This window comes from Gastrolobium bilobum, unplaced genomic scaffold (assembly GCF_033153095.1).
Source record: "Gastrolobium bilobum isolate Gb01-03AN ecotype WA unplaced genomic scaffold, APGP_CSIRO_Gbil_v1 utg3810, whole genome shotgun sequence".
In the NCBI taxonomy this organism is placed as follows: Eukaryota; Viridiplantae; Streptophyta; class Magnoliopsida; order Fabales; family Fabaceae; genus Gastrolobium; species Gastrolobium bilobum.
In genome coordinates, this window is record NW_026899073.1 from 672,926 (window position 1) to 690,396 (window position 17,471).

At 30.6% G+C, this 17,471-nt stretch overlaps 1 protein-coding gene across 1 annotated transcript; it reads left to right on the forward strand.

Annotated features, from left to right (window-relative positions):
* The first annotated feature begins 3,895 nt into the window (after positions 1–3,895).
* Positions 3,896–4,495, forward strand: LOC133286987 (protein LIGHT-DEPENDENT SHORT HYPOCOTYLS 4-like). The gene has a single exon (XM_061484528.1). The coding sequence runs from the start codon at positions 3,896–3,898 to the stop codon at positions 4,493–4,495; it is 600 nt and encodes a 199-aa protein (XP_061340512.1).
* Positions 4,496–17,471: the final 12,976 nt, after the last annotated feature.

Below are 17,471 nucleotides of genomic sequence, written 5' to 3' on the forward strand. Positions count from 1 at the left end.
GCTCCAAGGTTGCTCAAACTTCCCTTAAAGGGTGCATGAAAAGAAAGTGAAAAAAATGCTTCTCGGTGGTTGAGGGTCTTTGAACAGGTGGTATGTTAGGTTAGATGTTATCATTTAATAATTTTTTTAAAGACTGTGGGTCTTACAATACTTAACAGAAAGTATTAACTAAAAAAAAACAAACTAAAAACAGAGAAAAATCACAACGAGATTTTGGTCTTCCTTATTATTTATTATGGTAGTAAGCGAGAACAATAAAAAAAATATCACAATAAGCCAATTAGGTTTGATCTAGTGACGAAGGATTTGAGTATATTGTATTAGGTAATGTGTTTAATTTTTACTTATATTAAAAAAAAAATTGTTAAGAAGAATTATAATTATTAGTGATTTATTCTTTCCAGATTTGGCACAGTGTGAGTTTGCTCTAATTACAAGAAATAGATGTACCCATTTATTGGTTCCCACCATAGCCACATTGACCAATATGTTGGGAAGTTTGATGGACACCCACGCGGGTTGCCTCCATTTGTGGGTTTTAAGATTCCAAGTGCAGCGAGTTATCATTCCTTACTCTAAAGAGGAAAATTAAATTTCAGGACTTTCACCATTTCTAACTGCTTTATATAGTTACCATATCTTTCTGCTTTTGTGTGAAGGGTGAGATTGAAAACTAAGAAAAGGGATAGTAGGGGAGTTGTTAGAACCTGTTTGACACAAAATTGTGACATTGAAACTGTTAGTATCCGACTTCACTCTCGTTGACACAAAATTAACAACATTTGTGCAAAATCACATTCACAATTACATCTATTACTATTAGGTGCACAGGTACATAACTAGTATATAACAATGAAATAGATACAAATGTTATTTTATATAATTTATAGTATCATTCACACTTTTAGTTTATTATAAATTTGTACAAGTATATTATAGATTTAGTATAAATATATAAAAGTGCAATAACTTCATACAATAACTATACCATTTTAAACAATAAATATTTCTGTTATGAAAAGTTTTACGGGAGTGGGTGATTGAAAGAAAAAACAACTTAATTAAACAATCAAAAGTAACAATATTGGCGCAAAATTACATTCACAAAACCCTATATAAATTATTATTTGATGTTCAATTATATAAGTATATACATTTGTCCGACCAATTAATTTAAATATTTATAAAAAAATAATTAATTGATTGATTTAAATATTTAAATATTTCTAAGTGGATTTAAAATAATCTCATTCCCATATTAAACATGAGATAATTGTATATATATATATATATATATATATATATATATATAATATTTAAATTTGGCTATTATAGTCATTATGTATATTTTCAACCTCTTTAATTTTACAACTTTTGTTGTAGTATTTTGAATTAGGAATGATAATCCTTTTATATTTTGATTTTTAATATACTAGTACGTACATTTATTTTTAATTATTAAAGTTTTGCAATTATTAAATTTTTTGTTTTTTGTGCAATAAAAATATGTGTATTGGTAAAACTCACAAATCCTAGGTTGGAATAACCTGGAATCAGATTGTCATTGGTAGGACTCCAGCAGCTTCGAGTTTCTCAATAGGCTTCCAAATCCCATGAGTTATATGTTATATATAACATTTTTAATTGAAAAAAAAAAAACTGTTGAGCATCCTTATGCTAAGATGAAAATAATCAAAAAGCCGAAGATGACATTAAATATATATTCCCATTTAATAGATATATAAAAAATAGTTTCTTTATATAAAATACGCATAAAAAGTATAAATTTTCTCGAACAATATTTTTTATGCACATAAATTCTTGAATCGAGACCACATCTGTTTTTACCTTTGAATTTTTTTTTTTAAATTTATGTACATGTATGAATAGATTTTCAAATTATAAAGTTAATATCGAAATTATATACTTTTAAAAAACCAAGATACAGTATAAGACAAATTACTAAAATGTGAATTTCACAATATCGAAATTAATTTGTTCACACGGATGAAAAATATTTTAAGGAGAATTTTATTTTCTAAAATCAAATTTCTATATATTGATTGGGTGTAATATCTCTTATGTTATAAGAGATAAAATTATCCTATATACACATGTATATAAATATATGTAGGATTTATATTTTTTTTCTTCTCTTCCCATAATTTTAAATATATATATATATATATATATATATATATATATATATATATATATATATGAGACAGGATCCTTTGACACCGGTGTCAAAAAAAAAAGTTTGACACCTCATCTGAGAGCCGTTAAATTAAAAAAAATCAACGATTCTGATTTGTAAGCATGTGACACCATTGATTTTTTTTAATCTAACGACTCTCAGATGAGGTGTCAAACTTTTCCTTTGACACCGGTGTCAAAGGATCCTGCCTCTATATATATATATAGGGTTCGCTTTTTCTACTGTCAATGTAGATAACTTATCTACCTTGAGTCCAAAATGATGTCATTTTGAAGCGGAAATCAAGGTATTTTTGTAATTATAATTTATTTCAGGGTTATAATAGTCTATTTTATTATAATTTTTTAACTCAAAACGACGTCGTTTTGAAAACGAATGTAAATAACTTATCTACATTCACTTTAGAAACATTAAAGATATATATATATATATGTATATATATATATATGGGTTTGTTTTTTCTGATATTACTTTAGATAACTTTATCTAATGTTCATCAAAACGACGTCGTTTTGGGACAGAAATCATGATATTTTTGTAATTTTAATTTATTTCAGCGTTATAATAGTCTTTATCACTCTAATTTTTTAATTTTTCAATCCCAAAACGACTTCGTTTCGATGAACATTAGATAAAGTTATTTAAAGTAACATCGGAAACTTTTTTTCCATATATATATATATATATATATATATTAAAAATAATTTTATTTCTTATACCAAGAAAAATATCAACATATACATGTTGATTTTGTTTTTCATCTTGCAATATTTTTGTGTAGGTTCGTCCTAGGCAGGATAATAAAAATACATACATATTCAGTTGTATATTTCACGCGCTTATAACCAGAGTCAGATTGATAAAATATACACATTTCTCTGCTCATCTATGGTCATTATCATCAGCACTGTTTGCTGCCAAACTTTGTCCTGTTTTGGGGCAGATAACACTCTTCTTTAATTCTGGTCAATGGTCATCATCATTTAACACTTGCTGCTTCTTCTTCTTCTTCTTCTTCTTCACCCTTGGCCACTTCACTTCTTTTCCCTCATGTTAGTACATTAGGACTCTCAGTTGTTTGCGCTTTTCTGGAATGAAAATTCTGATTATCTGATCAATTTTAAGGTTTTCCATAAGAATCATTCCATTTCCAGCAACTGCTTCTCCTTCTCACGCCAACTAACTTAAGATGGCATCAAACAAATATTCCTCTTCTCAATGAGCTTTATCTCTCCTCTATTTAGTAGTAGAAAGAAGTAGTAGTAACTCCTCCTCTCCTCTCCTTGCTCTCTCTCTCTCTCTCTCTCTCTCTCTCTCTCTCTCTCTCTCTCTCCATCTTTGACTCTATCTTTGACATAATAGAAATGAAAAGGAAACCACCATCATGCACTATTTTAGCTTACATCTCTCGCTTCCCTTTTCCACAAACACTCATGTCACATACAATCTTTCTTTCTTTCATCATTTATTAATTTCTAGTTAAATATCTACTTATGCACACGAGGAAAACCCTAGTCTTCAGCTAGCAGGGTCATGGGTGATCGTTCAACTTCTTCTACACACGACAAGTATCATCATCAGCACAAATTAATCTCACCATTCTCAAGATCCAACGCAAATATTCTAAAGCAACAACAAGGGTTAAAAGAAGAATCTTCAGATCTTCAATATTCCCCAATGGATTTGGTTTCTGAATCAGCAAACAACAGTACTAGCAGCTACGATAATGAGATCCTTGCAATTGTATCATCCTCAACCACCACCGATCCCACCACAGCCTCATCTTCATCTTCATCTTCATCTTTAGCGAACAACAACACACCAAGCCGTTATGAGAACCAAAAGAGGCGAGATTGGAACACTTTCTGCCAGTATCTGAGGAACCATATACCACCACTTTCTATGGCCTTATGCAGTGGTGCTCATGTGCTTGAATTTCTTCACTACCTTGACCAATTCGGAAAGACCAAAGTTCATAACCCTTTATGCCCTTTCTTTGGGTTACCAAACCCACCTGGTCCTTGCCCCTGTCCTCTTCGTCAGGCATGGGGTAGCCTCGATGCTCTCATTGGTCGTCTCCGTGCTGCATATGAAGAGAACGGTGGCAGACCAGAGTCAAATCCATTCGGTGCTCGAGCAGTGAGGATTTACTTGCGTGATGTTCGTGATTTTCAGGCAAAGGCTAGAGGAGTTAGCTATGAGAAGAAGAGGAAGAGGCCAAAGCCAAAGCCCAAGATGAATGATTCTTCTACTACTTCCCCTAATGATAGGAACTAAAGGATCCATCTTATCGTGTCTATGGTATACCCTTTTTTTTCCCCTTAAATCTGTTTTTTTGTTTAGTATATCAAGTCGTGGATGTTTGTTTTAAGTTGTTTTTGTTTTGGCAATTTTATGGTGCTATTTATCTCTGTAAAGACTTGTCCGTCTTCTATGAATTGTAGGATAGCGTAAGAGTTTTGTGCCTAGTAATGCATTCTCTGAACTAGTAGTTGAATAAAATGCTTATATATATGTATGTATATATGTATGTAGCGTATGTAAGTTTTTATTGCAAAAATATTATAATTTACCCTGGATTATTGTCCCTGGTTGTGCATAAGTCTTGCCTTATATAATGTGTGCCTATTCAGAGAAAATAGATACCAAATCAATTGAAAATATATCGATGGAAACCCTTGCACTTATGAGGTGATCAGACGTTGCTAGTTGTTGGGAATGTCTTTTCTTCTATAATGCTTCATTATTGTGCATGTGTATTTTAGGTTATAGTTACAAGAAGGTTTTCCTTTTTTCTGAATTGGACACACACAAATCACTTTTTCTGTATCTCTTTCTCTGCATCCATGCACATCCATAGGGAGAGATGCTTAATAATCAGAAACCTGTATTGAAGAGTTAACTCCAGCTCAAAAATAATGATATATAATTTGTTCAAAGCTATAGTATTTACATACACTAGCTAGCTGAAAAATAAACCTGTTATTGAAAGGAAAGCAAGGATTGTGTACATAACTCGCGACTCACGAGCCTACTATAATTGGTCCAATCGGGTTAGATATATGTTAGTTTAAAGATGATATATCTTGTGAAAATTTGTTTTTAGAGAGCAAGACAAAACCTTGACACTATCTTATCTGTTGTATATAGCTGCCAGCTAAAAATGGATATGTCAAAAGTAACTTGATATGGAAAAATAATTATTAGGGTATTGACAATCTCGGGCAAGCTATGTGCCTAACCCCCTATAGCTTGGACAACGAGCCCTTAAATTTGGTGAAAAGTGGTTCTGTATGGAGGCTTATGATGCACTGTCTCCTTGTGTGAATGTATTAATTAGGTCATCTTGGATAAGGGAGAGACCTTTTATTGAATTATCTATTCTAATATCCAAACCCAATGTATTTAGTGTAATTAGTTTCTTGTTAGAATCATAAAAGTGATTTAATGGGGAGAGCTTTACTAATGATGATGATTATTGTCACTTTCAATGATTCTATAGATCTAAGTTAAAATAAATCGGAAAAGAAAAATTAAGTAGGATGTATATTTTGAAAATTATTTATTGACGACCTTCTAATTTCTATGCTACACATCCAAGTTTACTTCCTTTTGACTTCTGCACAGGTTGCTGGCTTTATATTCGGATGAAAAATGATAATATGGTTTCTTTGTACATCTTAAATAAGGATGATTTGGAGAAATTTTTTTGGCAATACCAATATACATACTCAACAATTTTCTTATAAATGTTATTGATTCTAATTATCTACGCGTCATATACATGTGAAAGAAATCATGTATGTAGCTATCATTATCCTATTGAAATATGAGGAAAGTGTGTATCATTTTGAAGGACATAAAGTTATGTTATTTTAAGTGAGAGAAAGATAAATCATGGGAGAGAGAATAAGTGAAATAAGTTTTAAAAGTGTGGGATTCATCTTTTTGTGAGAGTGAAAAGATATAAGGTGTATCATTTAAAATGACACATTTTTTTTCCTTGAAATATAGTGTGCTATAGTTTTTGACGGTTTACATTTTGATAAAAATACAAATACGTTAATAACGAATTGAACATTTTTTAAAACTCATTTTTTATTTGTTGTTAGTAGTTGAAATTCCTATTATAATTACTCTAAAGAAATATTCAAATCCCACTTAAAGGATTTTGACAATAGTTTTTTAATTAAAGAATACTGCAAGTGATATAAGATGACTTAACATGTTTAATCCAACGATTTATCTTGTTTAATTTAGGAAAAATTTCATTTTCATCTATTATGGTTTTGAAATTTATCATTTGACTCCCTGTAGTTTTAAACTTATCATTTATATCCACTGTGCTGAGATAATTTATCATTTTACTTCTTGTGATTTCAAATTTTCACTTAGATCTTTTGTGGTTACAAAATTTTTCACTTAAATTCTTTGTGGTTTAAAAATTAAACATTTTAAAAAAATATTTAAAATAAATTTTCTCTCTTTTTTATTTTATATCCTCGTGTAATACATTTATGGCTTGAAAAATATTTTCAGTTATTTATTCTGAAATTAATTTATAAATTATCTTAATTTTTTTTATTTTAAAAATATATTTGAAATTAAAAATATTATTTAAGAGGAAATTAAAAAATATTAGTTAATATAAATTAAATATGTATTACAAAATAAGATATTTATTTTCTTTAGATAATTTTATAATGATACCGGGTAAAAAACATATAAAATAAAAATATTTGATTTGAATTTAATTTCTTGATAAAAATAAGTGAATTTTTTAGATTTTATTTTTATTTTTTAAACCTTAAATGCATTATATGAGGATATAAAATAAAAAAGAGGAAAAATTTATTTTAAATATTTATTTTTGTAATAAGAGGTCTAAGTGAAAATATTTTTAACCACAAGGAGTCTAAGTGAAAATTTAAATTCACGGGAAGTTAAATGATAAATTATTTAAGCACAATGTATCTAAGTGATAAGTTTAAAATCACGGGAGTCAAACTATAAATCACAAAATCACAATGGATTGAAAATATTTTTAACGAATTGCACTGCCATTACTATGTAGTTGCAGCATTTTGAGATTGAAGTTCACCATCGAGTTATTAGCTTCAAGACTTGCCAAAAGGCTTAGCATGCGTTAGTAGTATAAAATATTTTTGGAGACTGCACCACGTAAACATATACTTAAGCAGGGTATAAAACAGGCTATATAGATGAGTGGTATAAACCTGTTTTCGTTGAACATATATACTTAACGAGAGTTCAAACTCCAGATCTTTAAATAAGAACAACAAATTTCTTTATCACTTGAACAACTGTAATTGATATTAAGAACTTAAATTGAGATGCCAATTGGATTTTATAGGCGTGAGAATTTTAACATTTGATAAAAGGAACATACAAATATAATTCTATGTTTCGACTCTCTTTTTTTTGGTAAATGAAAGGGCAAGAGCCCACAAACAGAACAAAATACAAAAAACAAAACTAAAACAAGACATGATCCCTCCCAACAGAAGAAATATCGGCGAAATAGATGACACTCTACAAAAAACTATGAAACAATTATATATTTTTTCTTTCTTAAGTTTTGTTACAGTAACACTGTGTGTAACAAACAATATTAAAAAGTTTGATATCAAATCTTAACCGTAATAGTTATAACTATTGATTGACTGAAATCAACTGTTAAGATTTGGTTTTAAATTTTAAAATTTAATATATATATATATATATATATATATATATATATTTCTCAAATAAGATGTTTGAATAGTATTTACTATATATGTAGTTTTCTTTTTGGTAGATATTTACTATGTAGTTTAGCATCTAAAAGCATATTGTTGGGACTTACGGCAAGTGCACCAATCGTACAAGTAATATAATGATTGAATAAGAGATCGTTCTCACGAGGATTATACTCAAGCACTAATTCACTATTGCAACTTAAGTTGGACAAGCGAAATTGTATTAGAAACAAGATTTGAATTGAAATTTAAATATTAAAACTAATTAATCGCAAGAATTAAAAGCAAGAATTTAAAAATTTGATTTAACTAATATAAAAGAACGTAGCTATGGTTTCGATTTCCTTCAATCTCTCTATTACGTTTGAATTCCTTATTTACGTTAATCATCCTTAATATCAATCTAATGAATTCTTTCTTATGTAATTAAGGCTCAATCCCTTGTTACCCTAAACCTTTACAATCTTGCAAGAATCCTAGTTCCCTGGTTATTCCCCAAGAATGTAAGCATTAAGTTCAAGTCATAAAGATTACGCAAACCCTATGTCTATCCCTAGAATCATAAAGTTTACGATGAAATTATCAGATATGGATCACACACCAACATTCCTATTGTCATGCATTTACCTAAGATCAATATACAAGATTCAAGCTCATATAAAGCATTAAAAACATATAATTTCATTCATGATAAAAAGAAAAATTAACATAACGAATTGTTCAAAGCATAATAAAGATCTTGAATTCCATTTAACCCTAACTACTAAAAGAACTAGCCGGATATAGCAATATCAAGAACGAAAGAAAATAAAAAGCTTCCCCAAACTCCATAGATGATTGGTAAATCTTCAATATCCTCAGTGCAGACTTGATGTTGATCCGTCTCCGCCGCTCACGAACATGAACGGATGAATTTCTCCGCGTTCCCTCTGCTTCCGAATACCAAGAACTCTTCTTGAATGTGTAAAACTTTTTAATTTTGACCCCAAAATATTTTTTTTAAGGGTAAAGAATTCGTGCCCTAGGTGGAGACTTCAAGTGGGCTTAAGTTGGGTCTTTTGGGGCGCTTAAGCTTGCTCATTCACGTTTAAGCTTCCTAATTTACGAATGCAGAATTAACGTTCGCGCTTAAGCCTGCTGAGAATTGCATGGAAAATTAACGTAGCACGCTTAAGCGCTCTCTTCGAGTCTGAACTTTCTTCTTGGCTCGCGCTTAAGCCCTGAGTTGGGGGCTTAAGCGCCCAGAGGCAGAGGCTATTTGCATATTTAGGAATATTTTGGGGGCTTAAGCTCCATGTTGGAGGCTTAAGCCTTCTCTTCAACAACTTGATGATCTTAATTTTCTTTGGATAGGTCCTCATATTTTTTAGTTTATCTCCATCTATCATATCTTCACATTTGACTCCATTTATCATCAAACCCCTTCAAAATAGCAAATATAATTTATTTAATTCATAATCAGGTAATGTTCATGATTTTATGTTAAAACTCTAGTTTTTGACTTGTTCAACTTGATAATTTATATTAATTTAACCTATAAAAATAAGATAAACTAGAGGTTTATCAGATATACAGTAAAGCACCAATTTCATAATTCTTAAAATTTGAAACCTCACCCCTCCCCCCTCATTTGAGAAATTTATAGATATTTCTTATTAATTACTTTTATAATAAATTTATAATGAAACGTAAATGCATGTTAGATTAGATTCCAGTAACGCTTAGGAAGAAAAATAATCGAGTAGGAAGGAATTAAATCACTTCACAGCTGTATTCACGGTCACGTCCAAAATTGGATGCTGCGAAGCTGATATTATAATTAGGGTAAGGCGAAAACAATCTATATGAAATGGATTTCGGTTAAACTATATATGAAGTATATGAACAATGGAAAATCCTCATCAAACGTACGAAATAGTACCCAAAATTATACTCATTTAGGTAAGTAAGTATACTATTTGATCAAGGACATAAACAATGAAAGCTCTCATTCGACGCTCGGTGGTAGTGGTCAAATGTATTGCACTTATGTTTGAAGAAAAACCTAAAAATAACATCATCGTCACAAATTTACGTATTATATATCTGTTTTTTACTGGTGGTGCGCTTACGTTCACAGACAAATGTTACCAAGGAGCAACGAAAATATCTTATACTGTCAAAATGTTGGATTTTAAGTGTACAAAGTCTCACATTTGAGTATATAAGTGGAAAAAATAATAAATTTTAAGATTTTTTTATTAGCATTGACGTAGAATGAAATACAAGAGGAAGGAAACATTAATTTAATACTCTAAGATTTTTAGTTATTATTGTTGTGGAAAGAATTAACCAAAAATATTCTTAACATACATATACCAGAAGAGTTATATTTATAAACTTTTCGTTTATAAATTCGTATAAAATCAATGATGCATTTCACAAAATATACACTTAAATGTTTGTATTTTTCAGAATACATAATTGAATTTGTAAATGAAAAATTTATAAATATAATTTTTTATAAATAAATATATTAAAAGTCCCACGTGAAATAGAAACCTAATCAGAATCAAATATTATTATAGTCAGAGCCCAAGGCATGCATTATTAGAGTGAGCACTAGGTTTTGTAAGCGGCCACGTAAGTCCTAAATTAACAAAGTTTTAAGAATAAGCCAACTGAGTCAGTATAAACTAGTGAAGTGTTCTGAATTAAAATTTCAAATTACGAGAAGAGACTGACTACCGTGACCGTCTATCTCCAAGTATCTTTTTTCCTTTTTTTAATAGGAATTTAATTTTGCTAAAAATATTGATACTCTTTTTTATTTTGGTATCCAAAAATATTGATACTTAAATAGTTAAATTTGATAATATGTTACATATAAATATATATATATGTCATTAATTGTTAAAGGAGTTAAATTTAATAAATAAAATATTAACATTTAATTTAAATTAATATACAAATATTTAATATTAATAATATTTTAAAATTAAACTCTTTTTATATTATTATACTTTTTCTTTTTGTAAATTATGTTATTATACTTTACATATAAGTAGATATTAAATTATTAGTACATGAATGGAAATATTTCTATAATTTAATAAATAAATTCGTTACAATATATTAAAATGCATATATAATTAAGTGACTAATATTTTATTTAAAAATTATAATAAGATCAAAGAAATACACAAGTTAAGTGAAAATAATTAAATTTAAATCAAAATTAAATTTTATCATCATAATGTGTATTATAAAATTTTTGAACTTGAAGATGATTTTTATAAAAGAACAATCTATAATATAATTCAAGCATAACCTGTCTAGGTCATACTCGAGGGTTTAATGTGCATAGCAGTACAAAAACAAAAAGTTGCTCTGTAATTTTAAAATATTTTTTATTATGTTATTCTAAAAAGTACTTTAATTCTCTTAAATCGAGGATAGTGTTCCTGGAAACGAATCTCATTTCATAAATTTTAGCCTAGAAAGTACAATACCGAAAGTTTACTAGTCTAGAAAATAATTATGAAATCCCATGTGATAGCGTACATGACATGCTTGTTAACATATTATTTTAATAAACTTATATCTAAATTCTTAAAGTACAAGTTTGTGAATAAGTAAAGAGAAGGAGGGTTATTTAAAAAAAAAAAAAAAAAAAGAAGGAGGGTTATATTTATAAATTTTTTATTTATAAATTATATTATATATTACCAAAAATAAATTATGTTACGTTATATATTTTCAGAAGTATACAGTGTAATTTATAAAAACTTAAAAAAATAATTTATAAACGAATATTTTTCCGTACAGAAATATTTAATCGTATTATATAAAATCTAACATAAAGACTTAATCAAGGAAAAAGTGAATTACGGATCATAATTATTTAAATTTTATTAAAACGTCAACAATTTTTTTTTTGGAAATTAGTGACAACAAATTTTAAAGTTTACTTAAAATTACATTTCTTGTTATAAAAAAAAAAAAAAAATTACATTTCTCGTATTTTTTTTTTTTTTATAACAGCATTTCTCGTATTTTACCTTAGTTAACTATCGACTTGACGCTACTTAACACATCAAAAGAAAAAATAACTATTGTTAATTGTTAACGAAGTCTATATTACAACAAAAAAATTTGTTTGATTTTATGACTTCTTTAAATAGAAATATGACTTTCCAAAATAAAAATGAAAGGGATAAAAAAGTTATCTAATCTTATTTTAAATAATTTTGTCTAATATTCATTAAAATGACATCGTTTTGAAATTTATTAAAGACTATTATAATCCTAGAATAAATAAAAATTATAAACACCTATTGATTTTTGTTTCAAAACAACGTCATTTCGGTCAATATTAAAAAAAATTATCTAAAGTAATATTAGAAAAAAACGAACCCTGAAATTAATTATAAATGTTTTTTTATACATAACAATATTAAGATTTTCATATCATTTTAACAAATCTAAAAGTAATAGTGTAATTTACAGAAGAAAAAATTATATCCCTACAGCTTAAATTATATATCTACCAGACACCAGTCAGTGCTTAAAAAGTTCAAATCACTTATAAAAAAAAGGTTCAAATTTATGTGTAAAATAAAATAATGCAGTGAAATATTTTTGCATAAGCAAGAACAAATAAGTGAAAGTTATAAAAAGTAAAATAGGAAGGGCCAATTACACTTTCTATCATTTTGGGCTTATTAAGTTTATTACTTGATTGATTATTGTTGGATCAATTTGAAATTAATAGTTAAAAATTTGATTTCAAATTGATCAAATGATAATCAATCAAATAGTAAAAATAATAAATCTAAAATAATAATAATTACAATCTCCCCGAATAGCAAAAGTACTTTAAATCAAATATGATGTCCATTTCCACGTACTGGGTTGGTAACTTGTGCTCCCATAGCCTATCATCGTTCAGTACTACTGGTTATATCTTGTAGCCAAAGGAGTATATGATATGGGTTATGTTTATTAAGTTTCTTCTGAGCAGTTTGGTATAATAAATTCAGAAGAAAATTATTTGGTAATACCCGGATAACTTTTGCCACGACTTTAAGTATTCACAAATTATAGTGCGCTTTATATATATATATATATATATATATATATATATATATATATATATATATATATAGGTAGAATCCTTTGACACCTTATCTGAGAGCCGTTAGATAAAAAAAGATCAATGGTATCACATGCTTACAAATCAGAATCGTTGATATTTTCCGATCTAACGACTCTCAGATGAGGTGTCAAACTTTAATTTTGACACCGGTGTCAAAGGATCCTACCTCATATATATATATATATATGAGTAGGATCCTTTGACACCGGTGTCAAATTTCAATTTTGACACCTCATGTGAGAGCCGTTAGATCAAAAAAGATCAATGGTGTCAAATTATTGCAAATCAAAGTCGTTGATTTTTTTTTATCTAACGGCTCTCATATGTATCATAAAAGGAAACAGAAAGTTTTTACTGTAAAAGAAAATTCTCATTGTAAAAATGAATTGAATCAAGCAAGCACCAAATACAATGTAACTGACGTATATATCAGTATCAGGACTAAACAGAATAAACTGTAATAACAGACTAGCTAAGTATGGAACTAATTAACTGTCGTAGTTAACTAACTAAATAAAATTAACTGCTATAGTTAATTAACCGATGTTGACTCTATACACTAATACCCCCCCTCAAGTTGGGAGTAGGATGTCAATGAGTCCCAACTTGGAAACATTCTCCCTGAAAGGTGCTGGGTGTAAAGACTTGGTTAGAACATCAGCAAGCTGATGTGCAGTAGTTTGAGAAGACCACTTGTGATTTTCTCCCTTGTTATGTGACAATCAATGTCAATGTGTTTACTCCTTTCATGAAAGGTGGGATTCTGAGCAAGGTGTATTGCAGATTGATTGTCACAGTAAACTGGGATTGGGTGAAGCAAGGGAACATGAAGTTCACTAAATAGATAAGCCAGCCATTGAAGTTCACATGTGATGGCAGCAAGGGCACGATATTCAGCTTCAGAAGAAGAGCGTGAAACTGTGCTCTGCTTCTTCGATCGCCAGGAAATGAGAGATGAACCAAGAAAGATGCAGAATCCGGTGATGGATTTTCGAGTGTCTGGACAAGAAGCCCAATCACTGTCAGCAAAACCAGAAGGAGAAAGAGAATTATCTGCAGGAAAGAATAGACCTTTGCTGGGAGAAGTCTTGAGATAGCGTAAAACATGACAAGCAGCTATGTAATGGGCTTGGGTAGGTGAAGCCATAAATTGAGTGAGCTGTTGTACTGAGTGAGTGATGTCAGGTCTAGTGGTAGTGAGATATAACAATCTGCCAACTAGCCTGCGATATCCTTCTGGGTCAGAATAAAGATCACCTTGGTCACGACTGAGCTTGTGCGAAGGAGTGAGAGGAGTCGAAGCTGGTTTAGCAGCAAGATTACCTGAATCAACAAGTAATTCCAAAGTGTACTTGCGCTGATTCAATATTAGACCACGTTTAGATCGACTTACTTCCAAGCCAAGAAAAAATCTCAATTGGCCCAAGTCTTTGATACGGAACTGATTATGCAAGGAGGATTTGACATGTATAATCTCGTCCATGCTATCACCAGTCAGCACAAGGTCATCAACATACACCAGTAAAGCTGTAAAGGAAGTGGCAGTTTTCTTTGTGAACAGAGAGTAATCAGCCATGGATTGAATATATCTGAGGCCTTGGAGAGCACTAGTGAGTTTGGCATTCCATTGCCTACTTGCTTGTTTTAATCCATAAAGAGATTTCTTGAGTTGACAAACCATGGTGGGTGAGCTACAAGAGAGACCAGGAGGAAGCTTCATGAAGACCTCTTCATGTAGTTCACCATGAAGAAAGGCATTATCAACATCAAGTTGTTCCAAATGCCAATTCCTAGCAACTGCCAAAGCAAGGAGCAATCGAACAGTGGTCATCTTTGCCACTGGTGAAAAAGTTTGAAAGTAGTCAACACCTTCACATTGAGTGTAACCCTTTGCAACCAATCGTGCTTTATAACGATCAACAGAACCATCTGGTTTTCTTTTAATTTTGTACACCCATTTGCAACCAATGGGTTGTTTATGTATAGGCAATTCAACCAACTCCCATGTGTGATTTTTGTCTAAAGCTTGTAATTCAGCCTCCATGGCCTTTTGCCAGCAAGGAACAGTAGCAGCTTGCTTATAGTTCTTTGGCTCAGTATCAATCAAAAGATTATTGCAGAAAACAGTATAAGGCTTAGAACAGTTATTGTAGGATAGGAAATCAGATAAAGGATAAGAAGGGTAAGATGACATACCTGAAGATGCTTTGGTGTCAGCTAAACTGGATAGACTGCAATGAAACTCTTCTAGATATTGAGGTGCTGCTCTGATTCTGGTTGATCTACGAAGGTTTGGTGTAGATGGGACAGTTGTATTTGAAGGAATTAAGGAAGTAGTAGGGGGAACAATTGGTTCATTATATGTGGGCAGCATAGAGTCAATGCTGAGATCAGTGTTTGATAAGGGCATTACCGAAACTGAAGGATTGAAATCAATGTTGGTTTGAAAGAATGGAAAATTATTTTCATAGAAAATAATATTTCTGGAAGTAAGGATTTCGTTTGTGTTTAAGTCAAGAACAATGTATCCTTTTGTACCTTCTTTGTAACCAAGGAAAACACATTTCTTAGCTCGATTGTCAAATTTTGTTCGATGCTGTGAGAGGGTGGAAATGAAACACAGTGTACCAAAGACCTTTAAATGATCAAAAGAGGGAGGTGTGTTGTATAAGAGTTCATAAGGTGTTTTATGGTGTAAGGATGAAGTGGTCAATCTGTTTATAATGTGTACAGCATGAATGATGCAATAGGTCCAATATGACTTAGGAATTTTAGATTGAAAGAAGAGAGCTCTAGCAACATTCAATATATGTTGATGTTTTCGTTCAACTATCCCATTTTGTTGGGGACATTCTACACAAAAAGTTTGGTGTTGTATCCCTTTAGTTTTAAAAAATTCTGTCATGGCAAACTCAGTGCCATTATCTCTTCTAAAAATTTTAATGGTGATGTGGAATTGTGTTTGGACAAGAGACACAAAGTTTTGTATGTGTTGTCTTGTTTCTGATTTGGCTTTCATTAGTATTACCCATGTGAAACGTGAGTAGTCATCTACCAATGTTAGAAAATAACGATGTCCATGAATAGGTTGGGTTGCATATGGACCCCATATATCAGCATGCATCATATTGAAAGGATGTAAAGATTCTGAATTGCTAGAAGGAAAAGGCAATTTCTTTTGTTTAGAATAGTGACATATGTCACAAGGTTCAGAATCAGTTTTACAAGATATGAAAGGAAAAACAGTAGACATTTTATACAAAACAGATTGAGAACAATGGCCAAGTCGAAGATGCCATAACTTGGATGAGACAGAATTAGTAGCAGAACAGCAATATCTATTCGAGTTTTTTTATTGAAGTTGAGAATGTAGAGTCCTCTATCCAATTTAGCTGAACCAATCATCCTCAAGGTACTGTTCTGCAAGATAGAACAACTTTGTGAATGGAAAATCACATGACAACTTGAATCGTGGATTAACTTGGCAACAGATACAAGATTTACATGAAAGTTAGGAACAAAAAGGACATTGTGCAATGTGAGGAAGGGAGAAATGTAAGCACTGCCAGTTTGAATGGCTAATACCTGAGTACCATTAGGTAGTGTGACAGAAACAGGTTTAATATTTCGAAGGGAAGATAATAGAAAATTTTGGTGACCTATATGATCGGTTGCACCAGTGTCAAGGATCCATTATGGATGAGGATTACCTGGAGTTAAAGAAGTTGTATTAACCTGAACCAAATTGGACTTATGTATGTCTTCTTGCTTTGGATTCTGTAGCAAGCCAAGGAAACTTTGATATTGTTCTTTTGTAAATTGAAATTGGTTAGCATCAAATTCTGCAGTTTCATTCTCTGGTTCAAAACTGAAAGGATCATTATCATCATGAGAAGCCATATTTGCTTTTCTTGGAAATCTGGTTTTGAAGCCAGGTGGGTAACCGTGTTTCTCAAAACAGGTTTCTATTGTGTGATTAGATCTTCCACAATGAGTACATAGTCTTGTAGTACTTGTTCTTCCTCCTCTTCCAAAATTCATTCTCCCTCTACCTCTCTGGGAGACATATCCACGATTAAAGATTTGTTCTTGATTGTTCATTGGAGCATTGTCAGTGAACTGCCTTTCTTGTTGAGCCACTAAAGAAAAAGCTCGATTCATGCTCGGTAAGGGATTCATAAGCATTATTTGTGATCTCACATGTGAGAATTGCTCATTGAGACCCCTTAAAAACCGAATTACATGATCTTTCTCTACAAACACGAGCTAGATTTTGCATTTGATTACCACAAAGGCAAGTTGGGTTACAATTACATTTGGGTAATGGCTGCAAACTGTCTAGCTCATCCCACAATGT